General features: G+C 37.4%; 1 protein-coding gene across 6 annotated transcripts in view; it reads right to left on the minus strand.

The window, feature by feature from the left end:
- Window positions 1-15,570, minus strand: part of CMC1 (C-X9-C motif containing 1) — a 78,225-nt gene that overhangs the window by 42,930 nt on the left and 19,725 nt on the right. For 4 of the 6 annotated variants that reach the window (XM_032162254.2, XM_032162250.2, XM_032162251.2 and 1 more), the window contains one exon: window positions 13,254-13,343. In XM_032162254.2, the coding sequence (XP_032018145.1) occupies window positions 13,254-13,296 (43 nt within the window). In that variant the 5' untranslated portion in view covers window positions 13,297-13,343. Of the gene's footprint in view, window positions 1-13,253; window positions 13,344-13,903; window positions 13,984-14,365; window positions 14,603-15,570 lie in introns of those variants that run through there. The other 2 variants (XM_032162252.2, XM_058443585.1) reach the window with 2 other exon arrangements.

Genomic DNA, 15,570 nt, shown 5'->3' on the forward strand with positions numbered 1-15,570 from the left:
AGTGTGATCTTCTACTCAGATTGTATATACAAGCACATCTGCTTAAAGGCCATATTTAATTTTAGATTAATTTCTCATGAAAGTATTTAAGTCTATTATAGCAAAATAATTCAAAGTTAATGTCTAGGAAGATTAGAACAACAAAATATTGTTAATGAAGTATTAGTAAAAAAGCTATGACATTTTATAATACATATTCATTATAACAATATTTTAAAATTTCAAGGCACGTATTCGCATTTGTGTTCAAATGTAGATTTTACACCATTATACCTTGAAAGATGAGTTACATAAACTGGTTGTTTAAAAAACTCTATTCATCCATCCTGACAAAATTCTCACTAATTTTGTCATTTGAATTTTTAGCATTTAAATATTTCACTGGGGCCAAGATGGCTGACTAGAAACAGCTGCGACAGCTGTGGTCAAAGGCTCCCACCAAGAACAAAAAGGACGAGTGAATCCTGCACTGGGAATTGAGGTATCTAGGTTTTCTCACTGGGACTGGCTAGGTGGTTGGGACTGCCTAAGACTACTGAGCTCCCGGGGAGAGGGGTGGCCACCATCACTGCAGATGATGGCTGCTGCCTAAGACTACCAAGCTCCCAGAAGTAGGGGCGACAGCCATCACTGCAGCTCCAGTCTGCCATTTTCCCCTGCCGGTGCCAGGGAGACTGGGTGGTTTGGACCCATGAGGAATTTCCCACAGCAGAGCACAGTGGCTGTGGCAGACAGTGGCCAGACTGCCTCTTTAGATCAAACGCGGACGCATCTCTCCTCAATGGGCAGGGCCTCCCAGTGGGAATTTCAGCAGTTCTAGTCAGGGATTTATGGACAGAACTCTGATCTCCCTGGGATGGAGACCCTGGGGGCAGGGGCGGCTACCATCTCCTCATACCAGCAGACTTAGTCTTTCCCCTGCTGGCTCTGAGAAACTGGGGCAGTCCAGACGAGTAGGAATCCCCCCAGAGCAGCACATGCCCTGCACCAAGGGGCGGCCAGAGTGCTTTGTTAAATGGGTCCCTGATCCTGTGCTGCCTGACTGAGACCCAAATGGAGGGTTGCCAGACATCTTATACAGAAGCGTTCCCACTGGCATCAGGTCGGTGCCCCTCTGAGACCAAGATCCCACAGGAAGAAGCAGGCAGCCGTCTTTGCTGTTCTGCAACCTCCACTGGTGACACCTTCAGATGCAGGAGGGAACCAGGTAAATAGGGTCTGAAGCGGACCCCGAGCAAACCACAAAAGCCCTACAGAAGAGGGCTATAAAAAAAGAAAAAGAAAAAAAAAAGAAATAACAGTAACAATGACAACAGCATAACAGCATCAACAAAAAGGTCCTCACAAAAACCCCATCCAAAGGACATCAAAGACTGAAGCTATATAAACTCATGAAAATGAGAAAGAATTAACTAAAAAACACTGAAAACTCAAAAACCCAGAGTGCCTCTTCTCCTCCAAATGATTGCAACACCTCTCCAGCAAGAGCATAGAACTGGGCTGAGGCTGAGATGGATGAACTGACAGAAGTAGGCTTCAGAAGATGGGCTATAACAAACTTCACTGGGCTAAAGGAGCATGTTCTAACCCAATGCAAAGAAGCTAAGGACCATGATAAAACACTGCAGGAGCTGTTAACCAGAATGACCAGTTTAGAAAGGAACATAAATGACCTGATGGAGCTGAAAAACACAACCTGAGAATTTGCAGCAAGTATAAATAGCTGAAAGAAAGAATTTCAGAGCTTGAAGACTACCTTGCTGAAATAAGACAGGCAGACAAGATCAGAGAAAAAAGAATGAAAAGGAACAAACAAAACCTCCGAGAACTATGGGATTATGTAAAAAGACCAAACCTATGACTGATTAAGGTACCTGAAAGAGACAGGGAGTATGGAAACAAGCTGGAAAACACACTTCAGGATATCATCCAGGAGAACTTCCCAACCTAGCAAGACAGACCAACATTCAAATTAGAGAAATTCAGAGAATCCCAGTAAGATACTTCACAAGAAGTTCAACCCCAAGATGCATAATCGTCAGATTCTCCAAGGTTGAAATGAAGGAAAAATACTACGAGCAGCCAGAGAGAAAGGCCAGATCACCTAAAAAGGGAAGCTCATCAGAGTAACAGTTGACCTCTCAGCAAAAACCTTACAAGCCAGAAGAGACTGGGTGCTAATACTCAATATTCTTAAAGAAAGGAATTTCCAAAACAGAATTTCACATCTGGCCAAACTAAGCTTCCTAGGTGAAGGAGAAACAAGATTCTTTTCAGACAAGCAAATGCTGGGGGAATTCATCACCACCAGGCCTGCCTTGCAAGAGCTCCTGAAAGAAGCACTAAATATGGAAAGGAAAAACTGTTACTAGCCACTACAAAACAAAAACAAAAACAGTTTAGTACAAAGACCAATGACACTCTGAAGCAACTACATCAACAAGTTGGCAAAATAACCAGTTAGCATTATGATGGCAGGACCAAATTCACATATAACAATATTAACCTTAAATGTAAATGGGCTAAATGCTCCCAGTTAGAAGACACAGAATGGCAAGATGGATAAAGCGTCAAGACCCATTAGTGTGCTGTATTCAAGAGACCCACTTCACATGCTAAGGCACACATAGGTTGAAAATAAAGGAATGGAGGACAATTTACCAAACAAATGGAAAGCAGCAAGATGCAGGAGCTGCAATCCTACTTTCTGTCAAAAGACTTTAAACCAAAAAGATCAAAGAAGGACATTACATAATGGTACAGGGATCCATTCAACAAGAAGAGCTAATTATCCTAAATATATATAAACCTAATATAGGAGGACCCAGGTTCATAAAGCAAGTTCTTAGAAACCTACAGAGACTTAGACTCCCACACAATAATAATGAGCGACTTTAACACGCCAATGTCAATATTAGACAGATCATCGAGACAGAAAATTAACAAAGATATTCAGGACTTGAACCCAGTTCTGGATCAAGTGAACCTGATAGTTACCTACAGAAATCTCCACCCCAAATCAACAGAATATACATTCTTCTCATCACCAAATGCACTTACTCTAAAATCTACCACATAATTGGGAAGTAAAACACTCCTCAGCAAATGCAAAATAACTGAAATCATAACAAACAGTCTCTCAGACCACAGCACAATCAAATTAGAACTCAAGATGAAGAAACTCACTAAAAACCACACAACTAAATAGAAATTGAACAACTTGCTCCTGAATGGCTCCTGGGTAAATAATGAAATAAAGGCAGAAATAAATCAGTAATTTGAAACCAATGAAAAGAAAAAGACAACATACCAGAATCTCTGGGATGCAGCTAAAGCAGTGTTAAGAGGTAAATTTATAGCACTAAATGTTCACAACAAAAAACAATAACAAGTTCTGAAATTGAGGCAGTGATAAATAGCATACCAACCAAAAAAGCCCAGGATCAGGCGGTTTTACAGCTGAATCCTACCAGAGGTACAAAGAGGAGCTGGTACCATTTCTTCTGAAACTATTCCGAACAACTGAAGAGGTGGGACTCCTCTCTAACTCATTTTGTGAGGCCAGCATCATGCTGATACCAAAATCTGGCAGAGATACAACAAAAAAAGAAGGTTGGGCGTGGTGGCTCACACCTGTAATCCCAGCACTTTGGGAGGCCGAGGTGGGCAGATAACCAGGTCAGGAGTTTGAGACCAGCCTGGCCAACATAGTGAAACCCATCTCTACTAAAAACACAAAAAAATTTGCCACGCATGGTGGTGGGTGCCTGTAATCCCAGCTACTTGGGAGGCTTAGGCAAGGATAATCGACTGAACCTGGGAGATGGAGTTTGCAGTGAGCCAAGATCACACCACTGCACTCCAGCCTGGGTGACAGTGCAAGACTCCATTTCAAAAAGAAAAAAGAAAACTTCAGGACAATATCACTGATGAAGATCAATGTGAAAATCCTCAATAAAATACTGGCAAACCAAATCCAGCAGCACATCAAGACGCTTATCCAGCACGATGAAGTCACTTTCATCTCTAGGATGCAAGGCTGGTTCAACACATGCAAATCAATAAACGAATTCATTACATAAACAGAACTAAAGACCAAAACTACATGATTATCTCAATAGATGCAAAAAAGGGCCTTCAATAAAATTCAACATCCCTTCATGTTAAAAACAGTCAATAAACTAGGTATTGATGGAACATACCTCAAAATAATAAAAGCCATTCATGACAAACCCACAGCCAATATCACACTGAATGAGCAAAAGCTGGAAGCATTCCCCTTGAAAATAAACACAAGACAAAGATGTCCTCACTCACTTCTTTTCAACACAGTATTGGAAATTGTGGCCAGGGCAATCAGGCAAGAAAATGAAAGGTTATTCAAATAGGAAGACAGGAAGTCAAACTGTCTTTGTTTACAGATGACATGATCCTATATCTAGAAAACCCCATTGTCTCAGCCCAAAAGCTCCTTAAGCTGATAAGCAACTTCAGCAAAGTCTCAGGATACAAAATCAATGTGCAAAAATCATAAGCATTCCTATACACCAACAATAGACAAGCAGAAAGCCAAATCATGAATGAACTCCCATTCACAATCACTACAAGGCGAATAAAATACCTAGGAATACAGCTTACAAGGAAGTGAAGGACCTCTTCAAGGAGAACTACAAGCCACTGCTCAAGGAAATCAGAGAGGACACAAATGAAAAACATTCCATGCTCATGGATAGGAAGAATCGATATCGTGAAATGGCCATATTGCCCAAAGTAATTTATAGATTCAATGCTATTCCCATTATACTACCATTGTCAAGCATCCACTAGAATTCGGAATTAGAAAAACTTCACAGAATTAGAACAAACTATTTTAACATACATATGGAACCAAAAAAAAGAGCCCATATAGCCAAGACAATCCTAAGCAAAAAGAACAAAGGTGGAGGCATCATGCTACCTGACTTCAAACTATACTATAAGGCTACAGTAACCAAAACAGCATGGTTCTGGTACAAAAACAGACACATAGACCAATGAAACAGAATAGAGAACTCAGAAATAAGACTGCACATCTACAACTATCTGGTCTTCAACAAACCTGACAAAAACAAGCAATGGGGAAAGACTTCCCTATTTAATAAATGGTGCTGGGAGAACTGGCTAGCCATATGCAGAAAACTGAAACTGGACCCCTTCCTTACACCTTATACAAAAATTAACTCAATTGGGAGGCTGAGGTGGGTGGATCACTTGAGGTCAGAAGTTCTAGACCAGCCTGGTCAATATGGTGAAACACCATCCCTATCAAAATATAGAAATTAGCCAGGTGTGGTGGCACAGGCCTGTAGTCCCAGCTACTTAGGAAGCTGAGGCCAGAGAATCACTGGAACCCAGGAGGCAGAGGCTGCAGTGAGCTGAGATCATGCCACTGCACTACAGCCTAAGCAACAGAGTGAGACTCCATCTCAAAAAAAAGAAAAGAAAAAAAAAATTAACTCGGCCAAGTATGGTGGCACATGCCTGTAATCCCAGCTACTCAGGAGGCTGAGGCAGGAGAATCACTTGAACCTGGGAGGCGGAGGTTGCAGTGAGCCGAGACCATGCCATGGCACTCCAGCTTGGGCAACACGAGTGAAACTCCATCTCAAAAAACAAAAAAAAAGAAATTAACTCAAGATGAATTAAAGACATAAATGTAAAACCCAAAACTATGCACTAGAAGAAAATCTAGGCAATATCGTTCAGGAAATAGGCACAGGCAAGGATTTCATGACAAAAATGCCAAAACCAATTGCAACAAAAGCAAAAATTGACAAATGGGATCTAGTTAAACTAAAGAGTTTCTACATAGCAAAAGAAACTATCATAAGCGTGAACAGACAACCTAAAGAATGGGAGAAAATTTTGGCAATCTATCCATCTGACAAAGGTCTAATATCCAGAATTTACATGGACCTTAACAAATTTACAAGAAAAAAACAAACAACTCCATTAAAAAGTGGGCAAAGGGCATGAACAGACACTTTTCAAGACCTTTATACTGCCAACAAACATGAAAAAAAGCTCAACATCACTGGTCACTGAAGAAATGCAAATCAAAATCATAATGAGATACCATCTCATGCCAGTCAGAATGGCAATTATTAAAAAGTTAAGAAACAACAGATGTGGTGAGGCTGTGGAAAAATAGAAACACTTTTACACTGTTGGTGGGAACGTAAATTAATTCAACCATTGTGGAAGACAATGTGAATCCTCAAAGACCTAAAACCAGAAACACCATTTGACCCAGCAATCCCATTACTGGGTATATACCTAAAGGAATATAAATCATTCTATTATAAAGATACATGCATGCGTATGTTCACTGCAGCACTATTCACAATAGCAAAGACATGGAATCAGCCCAAATGCCCATCCATGACAGACCAGATAAAGAAAATGTGGCACATATACACCATGGAATACTATGCAGCCATAAAAAGGAAAGAGGGACATGGATGCAGGTACATGGATGGAGCTGGAAGCCATTATCCTCATCAGGAACTAATGCAGGAACAGAAAACCAATCACCACATGTTCTCACTTATAAGTGGAAGCTGAACAATGAGAACACATGGACACAGGGAGGGGAACAACACTCACTGGGGTCTGTTGGGGGCAGGGAGGGAGGGAAAGCATCAGGATACATAGCTAATGCATGCTGGGCTTAATACTTAGGTGATGGATTGGCCACGTGCGGTGGCTCACACCTGCAATCGCAGGACTTGGGAGGCCAAGGCGGGCAGATCACCTGAGGTCAGGAGTTTGAGACCAGACTGGCCAACATGGCGAAACCCCACCTCTACTAAAAATACAAACATTAGCCAGGTGTCATGGCGTGCGCCTGTAGCCCCAGTTACTTGGGAGGCTGAGGCAAGGGAATCACCTGAACCCAGGAGGCAGAGGTTGCAGTGAGCTGAGATTGCGCCAATATCCTCCAGCTTAGGCAAGAGAGAGAGACTCGGTTTCAAAGAAAAAAAAAAAAGAAACCTAGGTGATGGGTTGATAGGTGCAGCAAACCACCATGACACAAGTTTACCTATGTAACAAACCTGCACATCTTGCACATGTATCCCAGAACTTAAAGTAAAATTTCATTTACTTCTAAAACCAAAATATACTGCATCTTCCTCTGTGAGAAGAAAACTAGCCATTTTATTCAAGGGTATTTATGTCCAACTACATATAATTTTATTGCAAAACTGTCCTGTTTTCAGAAACAAGATAATCATAATAAGCTACTGAGTCTGATAATGAGCATATGAGCTAACACATACAACTGAGAACCACTGGATCAGTAAGTAATAACCATTATACAGTAGTCCCCTGTTATGCATGGGGGATACGTTCTAAGCCCCCTAGTGGATGCCTGACACTGCAGATACTACCAAATCCTACGTATACTATGTTTATTTCCTCTACATACCTACCCGTGATAAAATTTGATTTATAAATTAGGCACAGTAAGAGATTAACAACAACTAATAAAATGGAATGTTTATAACAATAAAAGTTAAGTGACTATGGTCTCTCTCAAAATCTTATTGTACTATAAATATCTTATTATACTAACCTTTCTTATGATGATGATATGAAATGATAAAACTAGAACCTCAGTTGACCACAGGTAATTGAAACCATGGAAAGTGAAACCACAGATAAGAAGGGCTGCTATATACTTTGTTCGGTTATTTTTAAAATAATTCAGCTGTATTTATGATTGATATAAGCCTATTACTCATGATTCCATTGGCATAACACCAGGCATGATAGGCATACACAAATAGTTACTGGTAAGTAACTTTTATTACGTCCATGTGCAGAAAAGAGTTAACACAGCAGGCATGACACTGCTATCCTTAAAAAGCTTGCTTGCAAGATTGGCCCTTAGGTGGCATCGGAGAACTCGGATCTTGGGAATGTCCCCACCATTTCCTAATTGGTAAGAGTGGCTCACTGTGCCCAAACTGTTTGTGCAAACAATATGGTTTATGCTGAACACCTGCTTTCCTTCTGGGAATCTGAAATTTTGGTACATGTTAGGCAGAGGGTTCCCAAATGACGAACTCTCAATAAAAATTCTGAGGACTGAGTCTCTAATGAGCCTCCCTGGTAGACAACATTTCACATGTGTTGTCACAATACAATGCTGGAGAAATTAAGCACACCCTGAGTGACTCTACCAGGAGAAGACTCATGGAGCTTGTGCGATGGTTTCTTCTGAACTTTCCCATATGCCTTTTCCCTTCGTTGATTTTGCTTTGTATCTTTCTGCTGTAATAAATTTTAGCTATGAATAGGATTATATGCTGAGTCCTGTCAGTCTTCCTAGTGAATCAACCAATCCAATAGTGGTCTTGGGAACCCATGACATAGTCCAGTGTAAGTCCAAAGTGCAGAAACTGTGCCTTATATCTACTTATATTTCTTAGACTGTATAATATACTCATATATAACAGCTATTCATCATATGCAGTGATTATTTTCCTTTTAATATATCCAAACTAGTCTCAAGATGTGTTGCATATCCACTTCAGCATTAGTTAATACTGGTGCAGTGGTTAATGACAAAAATACATGTAATAAGAGTGGTACACCTCAAACAACAAATAAAAAGGCAGGTTTTTGGCAGCTTCAAGTAACGCAGTTGGACAGAAGACTGATTACTTTGACCATGTACATAGTCTGCAGCCTTGCAACCTATTTCAATGCTGTTCTGATAATTATCTGCCTGTAAACTTCCTAAAGAACATTCTAAGCATTCTTGACTTGATTATTTTTTTGTTTATTCACTTATCTTTGGAATTTCACAAAATACAACATACTTCAGTTCTGTGTGATTGACAGAACAGGGCATTTTATCAAGCTTCTTTGTTATTTACCTACAGCTCTGTGATGTTTCAAACAAACAAATAGCCCATGCTTCCGTGTACTTTATATAATTCTTTCAGAGCTATATCCCACTTATTGGACAATAGATCACAAAGACTGCAACATAAATACAAAAGGAACATTAAAATAAGGGAAGAGAAGGCCCAAGGGATGAAAGGAGTCAGTAAGAGAATACAGCTAGGTTAAAGAAAGTTCCAACCCATCCCTGATGACAAAATACTTTTTTGTCTTTACCCGTGATAGCAAAAGGGAAAAAGAGAAAGGGCTGTTATTATTTCTAAAGCAAACGTCATTATCCAATATAGAGACTTTATAGCAAATGTCAACTATGCACTTCAAAAAAAGCAAAGAAATATAATGAGGAATTTTTACAAAACACTATATAATTCAGTGACTCTTCCTCTTACGGAGAAAAATGTATAATACTAGTATGCATACTTTACCTATATATGGCAAACAATATTTTTTAAAGATTACTAACATAGAAAACATAAATCATTAAATTAGTGAAGTCAAACAGCTAGAAAAAGACACAAAGTTGAAATCCAGAGTTTGTCAAACCATCTCCCTAAGACACAAGGTGCTAACTCCTAGATCCAAGAAAAAGCAATGATTTCATCATTACAGTTGGTGGGAGATTACTGTTTTGGCTTTTGGAAGGTGAGGAAAGTGAGAAGAAGTAAGAAAGCGATTTGGCCATTCTGGAGTTTTCCCTCAGTTCCATTCCCAATGTACTCAGTGTTCACTGTGTTAATGTCTACCAGTATACTTCAGTCATTTATTTTAGCGGCTTTATTCACTGCCAATAATATCACTAGCAAGGAAAGAATACTATAAAATTAAATTTTATATTTAAATCAATAACTTTTCTTTTGATACCAACAGAGTTTATAACCTTGTCAGTTTCCCCAATAGCAAGATCAGGATTCTCCTTTCTAATCTCTAAGTCAAACCACCTTTTCTAATCAAATCAAAGTTCAAAAAGAAAAGGTGCTAAGCACTATTCTTCTCTTCAAAAAGAAACACAGATCGAGCGCAGTAGTCCATGCCTGCAATCCCAGCACTTTGGGAGGCCAAGGTGGGAGACTTGTTTGAGCCCAGGAGTTGGAGACCAGCCTGCACAACATAGTGAGACTCCATTTCAAAGAAAAAGGAAAAAAAAAAAACAAACATATACTTTTGTGTTTATTTTACATTATTAAAAACATATTTTATAAAGACCAAGATTCAAGAGTTGACAAAATTTGAATAATATGAACACTATTTGTCACCCAAAAGCTAAAATTTTTTTGTATTACGTTATAGTTTTCATTATATCGAAATGGCATAGTTACTGGAACTTATACAAATTCACTGTAGAATTAGAATCATGTAATTCCAGATTAAAATTAAATTTTAGAAGTACAAGAGTATATAATGATGAAACATTCTAAATGTTATCTACTGCTTAAGACAAATTTTAACTGTATTTAAACATTAGGTGAAATATGCAACTCAGACTAATTCAGTGTACAGTAAGTAAAAACCAATGGTGTATAGATAAAGAGGGTATCATGTAAGCTGGTTAAAAAATTAAAATGAAGGGAGAACTAGTAAGAATATAGCAACCTGGATGAAACTGATATTCATTAGGGTACTCCTCACATCAATAGGTAACATTTGGACTCTGTGGTCTTTATCAGTGTCCCAGCTGGTAATGGTTGAAGGTTAATGCCTTACCCAATTCTGTTCAATTTTCTATCCTAATTAGCCCTCCAAATCTATAGCTGTGAGCACCAAGTGTCTGTGCTCAAAAGAAACTAATTAATGCTAGCAAATTAGATCAAGTCCAAAGATCCAACAGCCAAACTCTTAGTTAAATGCTCCTTGTTAATAGGAAGTGTAGCTGTCAATAACTGCTGTTGGTGACTATAATGAGGCATCTTTCTTTCATTGAAAGTGATTTCATTTCTCTTTGTCCATGGAAAAGCTGTTCCATTCCCTTCACAAACCTAAGTTGCTGGCAGTCTGACCCAATTCTTATGATCAGCTGGGTTGAAATGACATTAAAAAAAAAATCTAACGGAAAAGCTTTCCTACATAATCATGTTTTAGGCATTTAGCAGAAAGTCAGATCACTTATTAAAATTCCTGTATCTTTTATCTAAGAACCATACAATTGGCATACATAATGCTTTTATATAAAATCCTATAATTATTTAATAAAGCAAAAGCTATAAACTGTAAATAAACTACAACGGAAATGTCTCGATTCTAAATTATGTATAACTGTTGAGTTTAAATGAAGTTTTCTTCTGCTGCTTGAATAATTCTAATGTATATGATTTCCTAATTTATATGGTTAGAAAATACTAAAGACTTCTTATTCTTTTATCAATTTTAGAATCTAAAATAGTTTTGAATCACATGGCCTAAAAAATCAATATATAATTATCTATAAGAAATTCAAATTATGTTATTACATTCTAATACAGATGAATACATTTAAATAATCCAAATGAATCACAGATTTTAAGATGCTTTCAGTCTTCAGACACCGTAAGTATATTAAAAAAGCAAAAACTTAACTACGTCAACATCCTAAACAACTTAACTTTTGATGAAGTGAAAATTAAACACTTTATTTTCTATACCATTATAAAACACTAGTTTTGTAACACAAATAAATATTTTAAAGTTATACTCTACTTCATTTCAAAAACCAAAAATAAAGTTTCATTGTCTAAGAGACAATGAAAGACAGTTCTGAAACCCAAAGTCATACAATCATTCTGCATTTTCCTTGGAATTATGTCAGTAAAAATTAAATCTGTAATTGAGTTAGCTAGCTTTCTTTCATTCTACGTATAAAGATAATATGCTGCATGACAGCATAAATACAACTTATATGTGTAATTTTAAACTGATATATCAGTAATAAGTAAATTTTCCTACTAGTAAAAAGCCCTACAACTTTATTATAGGGTTTTTAAGTTTTATCTCCCCTCACCTGAATCAGGATATATATTTTCTAAGTTATATGAAGAATGTGCAGGATGTACCTCTTGTGACCATAAACATGACACCTACCAATGCCATACATGCACTACCTGCAGGTGTCAATAGGTTGACTTCTCAAGACACCTGGGAGTAGGTGTTAAAGAAAGGTACTCTGATTAAACTAATTCACAGGAAAGCAAGAGTAAAACCATTGGATGGTTATTTATATGAGTTTTAAAATGGAATAGGTCATAATAACTTATTGAAGAAACAAAAATGACCATCACACATTGTTGAGTCCAAAGGACTACTCTTATTTTATTGCCTCGATTCATCAATTGCAAAGCTCATCTCTAGGGGCAGAGGACAGGGAAGGGAACAAAAGCATTTCTAGTATCCAAATGTTATTGACCCAGTCCTGAAATTAGAGTTGACACAGCTCTGCTCCCCTGTAGAGAAGCTTGCAGTGGAAGTGCAGCCCATCATCCTCACTAAAAATTATTGTGGTCCCTCAATAAATATGACCTCAGGGAAAGTTAAGAAGTAAAGCCAGGAAAATAGTCTACGTCCATAAAAGTTTATTACTTCTTTTTGATGGCCCTTCCAAGAGGTAGAAATTTTTTTAAGATATTTCTAAAGTAATATTGCCATGTGCTTTTCTAATAACTCATCATTTACAAATGTATTATGGCCTCACTATTCACCTTTCACTGCTTTCTTTACATGTTTCACTAGAATATTACATATTAATCACTGATGTCTCTAGATCTATAGGAGTATTTCATGTTAAAACATTTTCCAAAGAAAACATACACTTGTAGCTGTCTAGTGTATCTATTTACATAAATATCTTCCACTTAGAAATGTAAAACAAAACAAAAACCCCAGACTCACTGTAAGTCCTATCGGGATTCTATTAACAATTCAGTAATAGACAATGACACCAAAGAAAATCACCTTAGAATATATATATGTATGTGAATATGGTGACAGATGGAAAACAGGTATATATTAGATTTGATGTTTCTTCCTCCCCTATAAAAATCATAAGAATAACTTGTTTCTCCAAATTACTCATACCAAGTTTTTCTATGTATATAACTGTACCTCTGAGGGTGAAACAAAAAATGTTTTTTACTAGTAATTTAGGGAAATATTTTTAAACTGTAAATGAACATCACTGGAAGTTCTGAAAGCTGAAATACTGGTATTTCAGCAAAAGGGTGAGAAGCAATTCATACATATTAATTCATTGACTACTTGATTCTGGGGCTAAGGATTAAATTCAGATCATATTATTAAAAATAAATTTGATCTTTACATGAATATTTGAATCTTACCTTGAACTTGTTCAGAACACCTCTCTTTGGCCTTTTCTCTCATTATTTTAGGGATCAAAACATCTTTTTCGACATGTCTGAGATGCTGGTCTGAAAAAAAAAGATCTTTCTTTAATAAAGTCTCAGGCAAATCACCAGATTAAAGGAAAAATAAGACTCTGGTTTACTTAAAATAAAAGTCTATGCAAATATACTCAAAACTTACAACCTTATGAAACTGTGATTATTATAGTCATTAAAACTCATCCTATTTGCAATGTTTTATATACAACAACAAAAATGTGAGGAATACAAGCAACATGTTTCTTAAAATTTCTGCAAACTATATTACAACATTTTTATTTTATAACATATTCCATGCAGTCTTGTCAAAGTTGGCATCTAAATCATCATTCTCTTATTAATATAATCCACAAAAGAGGATTTTCACGGATACTGAGATCCAAGAATAGATGAAGAGATACAAGATTAAGAGACACACAAGTAGTTTTTCTACCTAGTAGTAAGAATAGCCTAAAAAAGAACTAACAGAAGAAAAGGTGGAACTACAAGTCCGTATGAAAATAAAGCGTGCGTGATTTCTGTGCATTTTAAACACAACTTCCACAACTGGACTAAAATGGCAAATTGAACACGCTCTAGAATCCTACCTGCTCCTTAAATGCTAAGAGAGTCCTGAAAAATAAACAAGGGATAAGTGCCTTCAGTGAACCAAAACGATGAGGAATCTCTGAAAGAAAAAAAGGCAGATTAGATCAGATTAAATGAGGTAATCATATTACTATAGAGTATCCAGGAAAAACACGCATGCCAAAAGTGGGCACTGCTCCATGCTCTGAAGCAGCAAATATGGAAAGCAAGAAAACTTCCCCCGGAGGGAACTAAACAGTTATTAATTAAAGTGACTCAGTAGGAGCCAAATGGTCACCTCCTCTGCTGCCTTCAGGCGATGGGTGAAAAAAGTATATATAGGTATTTATCCCCAAAAGACCAGAAAGTTTCCCATTAAAAGAATACAGGAAAGAAGATTTTAGATTATTGTTAAGTATAATAAATACACTGAGGCAAATACAAAGACCTGAGTCCTCAGACAGCAATGTACTATGGATTACCTAAATGCACTTTGACGAAATGTCTGAAACCCCAAAATCCTAAAAGCTTCAAAAGGGAATAAACACTGCCTACATAAAGGAATGAGAATCAGATTTACATTATGGCTCACTGGCAAGACATGATGCAACAAGACAATGGAGAAATAACTTCAAAGTTCTGAGAGAGAATTATAAAGAATTATAAAGAATTCTAGAGTCTCTAAATTACCAATTATGAGTGAGGTTAAGGACATTCAGATATATAGGAACTAAAATGCTTACCACCTTCAAACCCTACAGAATAAGAAGTAATCTCCTTATTACGGTTGATCCTTGAACAACATGGGTTTGAACTGTGGGGGTCCACTTAATACTCAGATATTGTCCAACCAAATGTAGATTGAAAATACAATATTTTGGAGATGCGAACCTATATGGTATACCAACTTTTCAGGTCGACTTTTCAGACACATGGGTTCTGAGGGGCCCATGGTGGGACTTGAGAATGCACAGGTTTTGGTAAATATGGGGCTCCTGAAACCAATCCCCTTCGTATACTGGGGAATGACTACTATGTGCAACAACCGCTAATCAAATTTAGTGATGTAGAACAATAAACAATAAACTATGGGTCAGAGGGGCCTGATCTGGGAAGACTCAAAGTTCTGGTGGTTCTGGTGTGCATTTCAAACATAACTTCTACAATTGGACTAAAATGGGAAATTGAACACCTGCTCTAGAGTCCCACCAGCTACAAAAGCTGGGGCTAGAGGATTTACTTCCAGAATTACTTCTTTTTTCATATATGTATCTGACATCTGGCCTGGAATGGCCAAAAGAAGTGCTCAGTTAGGACTGTAAACCAGAACATCTACCAATGGCCTCTCTACCTGGAGCCATGCAACACGATTAGTTCATGCTGCACTATACTGATTTCAAGTCATTAAGGATAGCCCACACTCAGGTGGAAGGAAATCAGATTCCATTCTTGGTAACAAAACCACACTACAGAAAAGCATGAAGAATGGGAGATAATTTTGTAACCTTCTTTGTAAAATAAAATATCTCACAAGATGTAACAGAGAATATGCTCTGATAGAAAAAAAAAAACTGAACGCATGATATACAAACGCAAAATATATAAATCATATTACAAAAACATGTATTTAAGTTTGTTAAAACTGTGAAGTACTTGAACAACATTATCAACTAACTTGACCTAATTA

This window comes from Hylobates moloch, unplaced genomic scaffold (genome assembly GCF_009828535.3).
Source record: "Hylobates moloch isolate HMO894 unplaced genomic scaffold, HMol_V3 SCAFFOLD_8, whole genome shotgun sequence".
In the NCBI taxonomy this organism is placed as follows: domain Eukaryota; kingdom Metazoa; phylum Chordata; class Mammalia; order Primates; family Hylobatidae; genus Hylobates; species Hylobates moloch.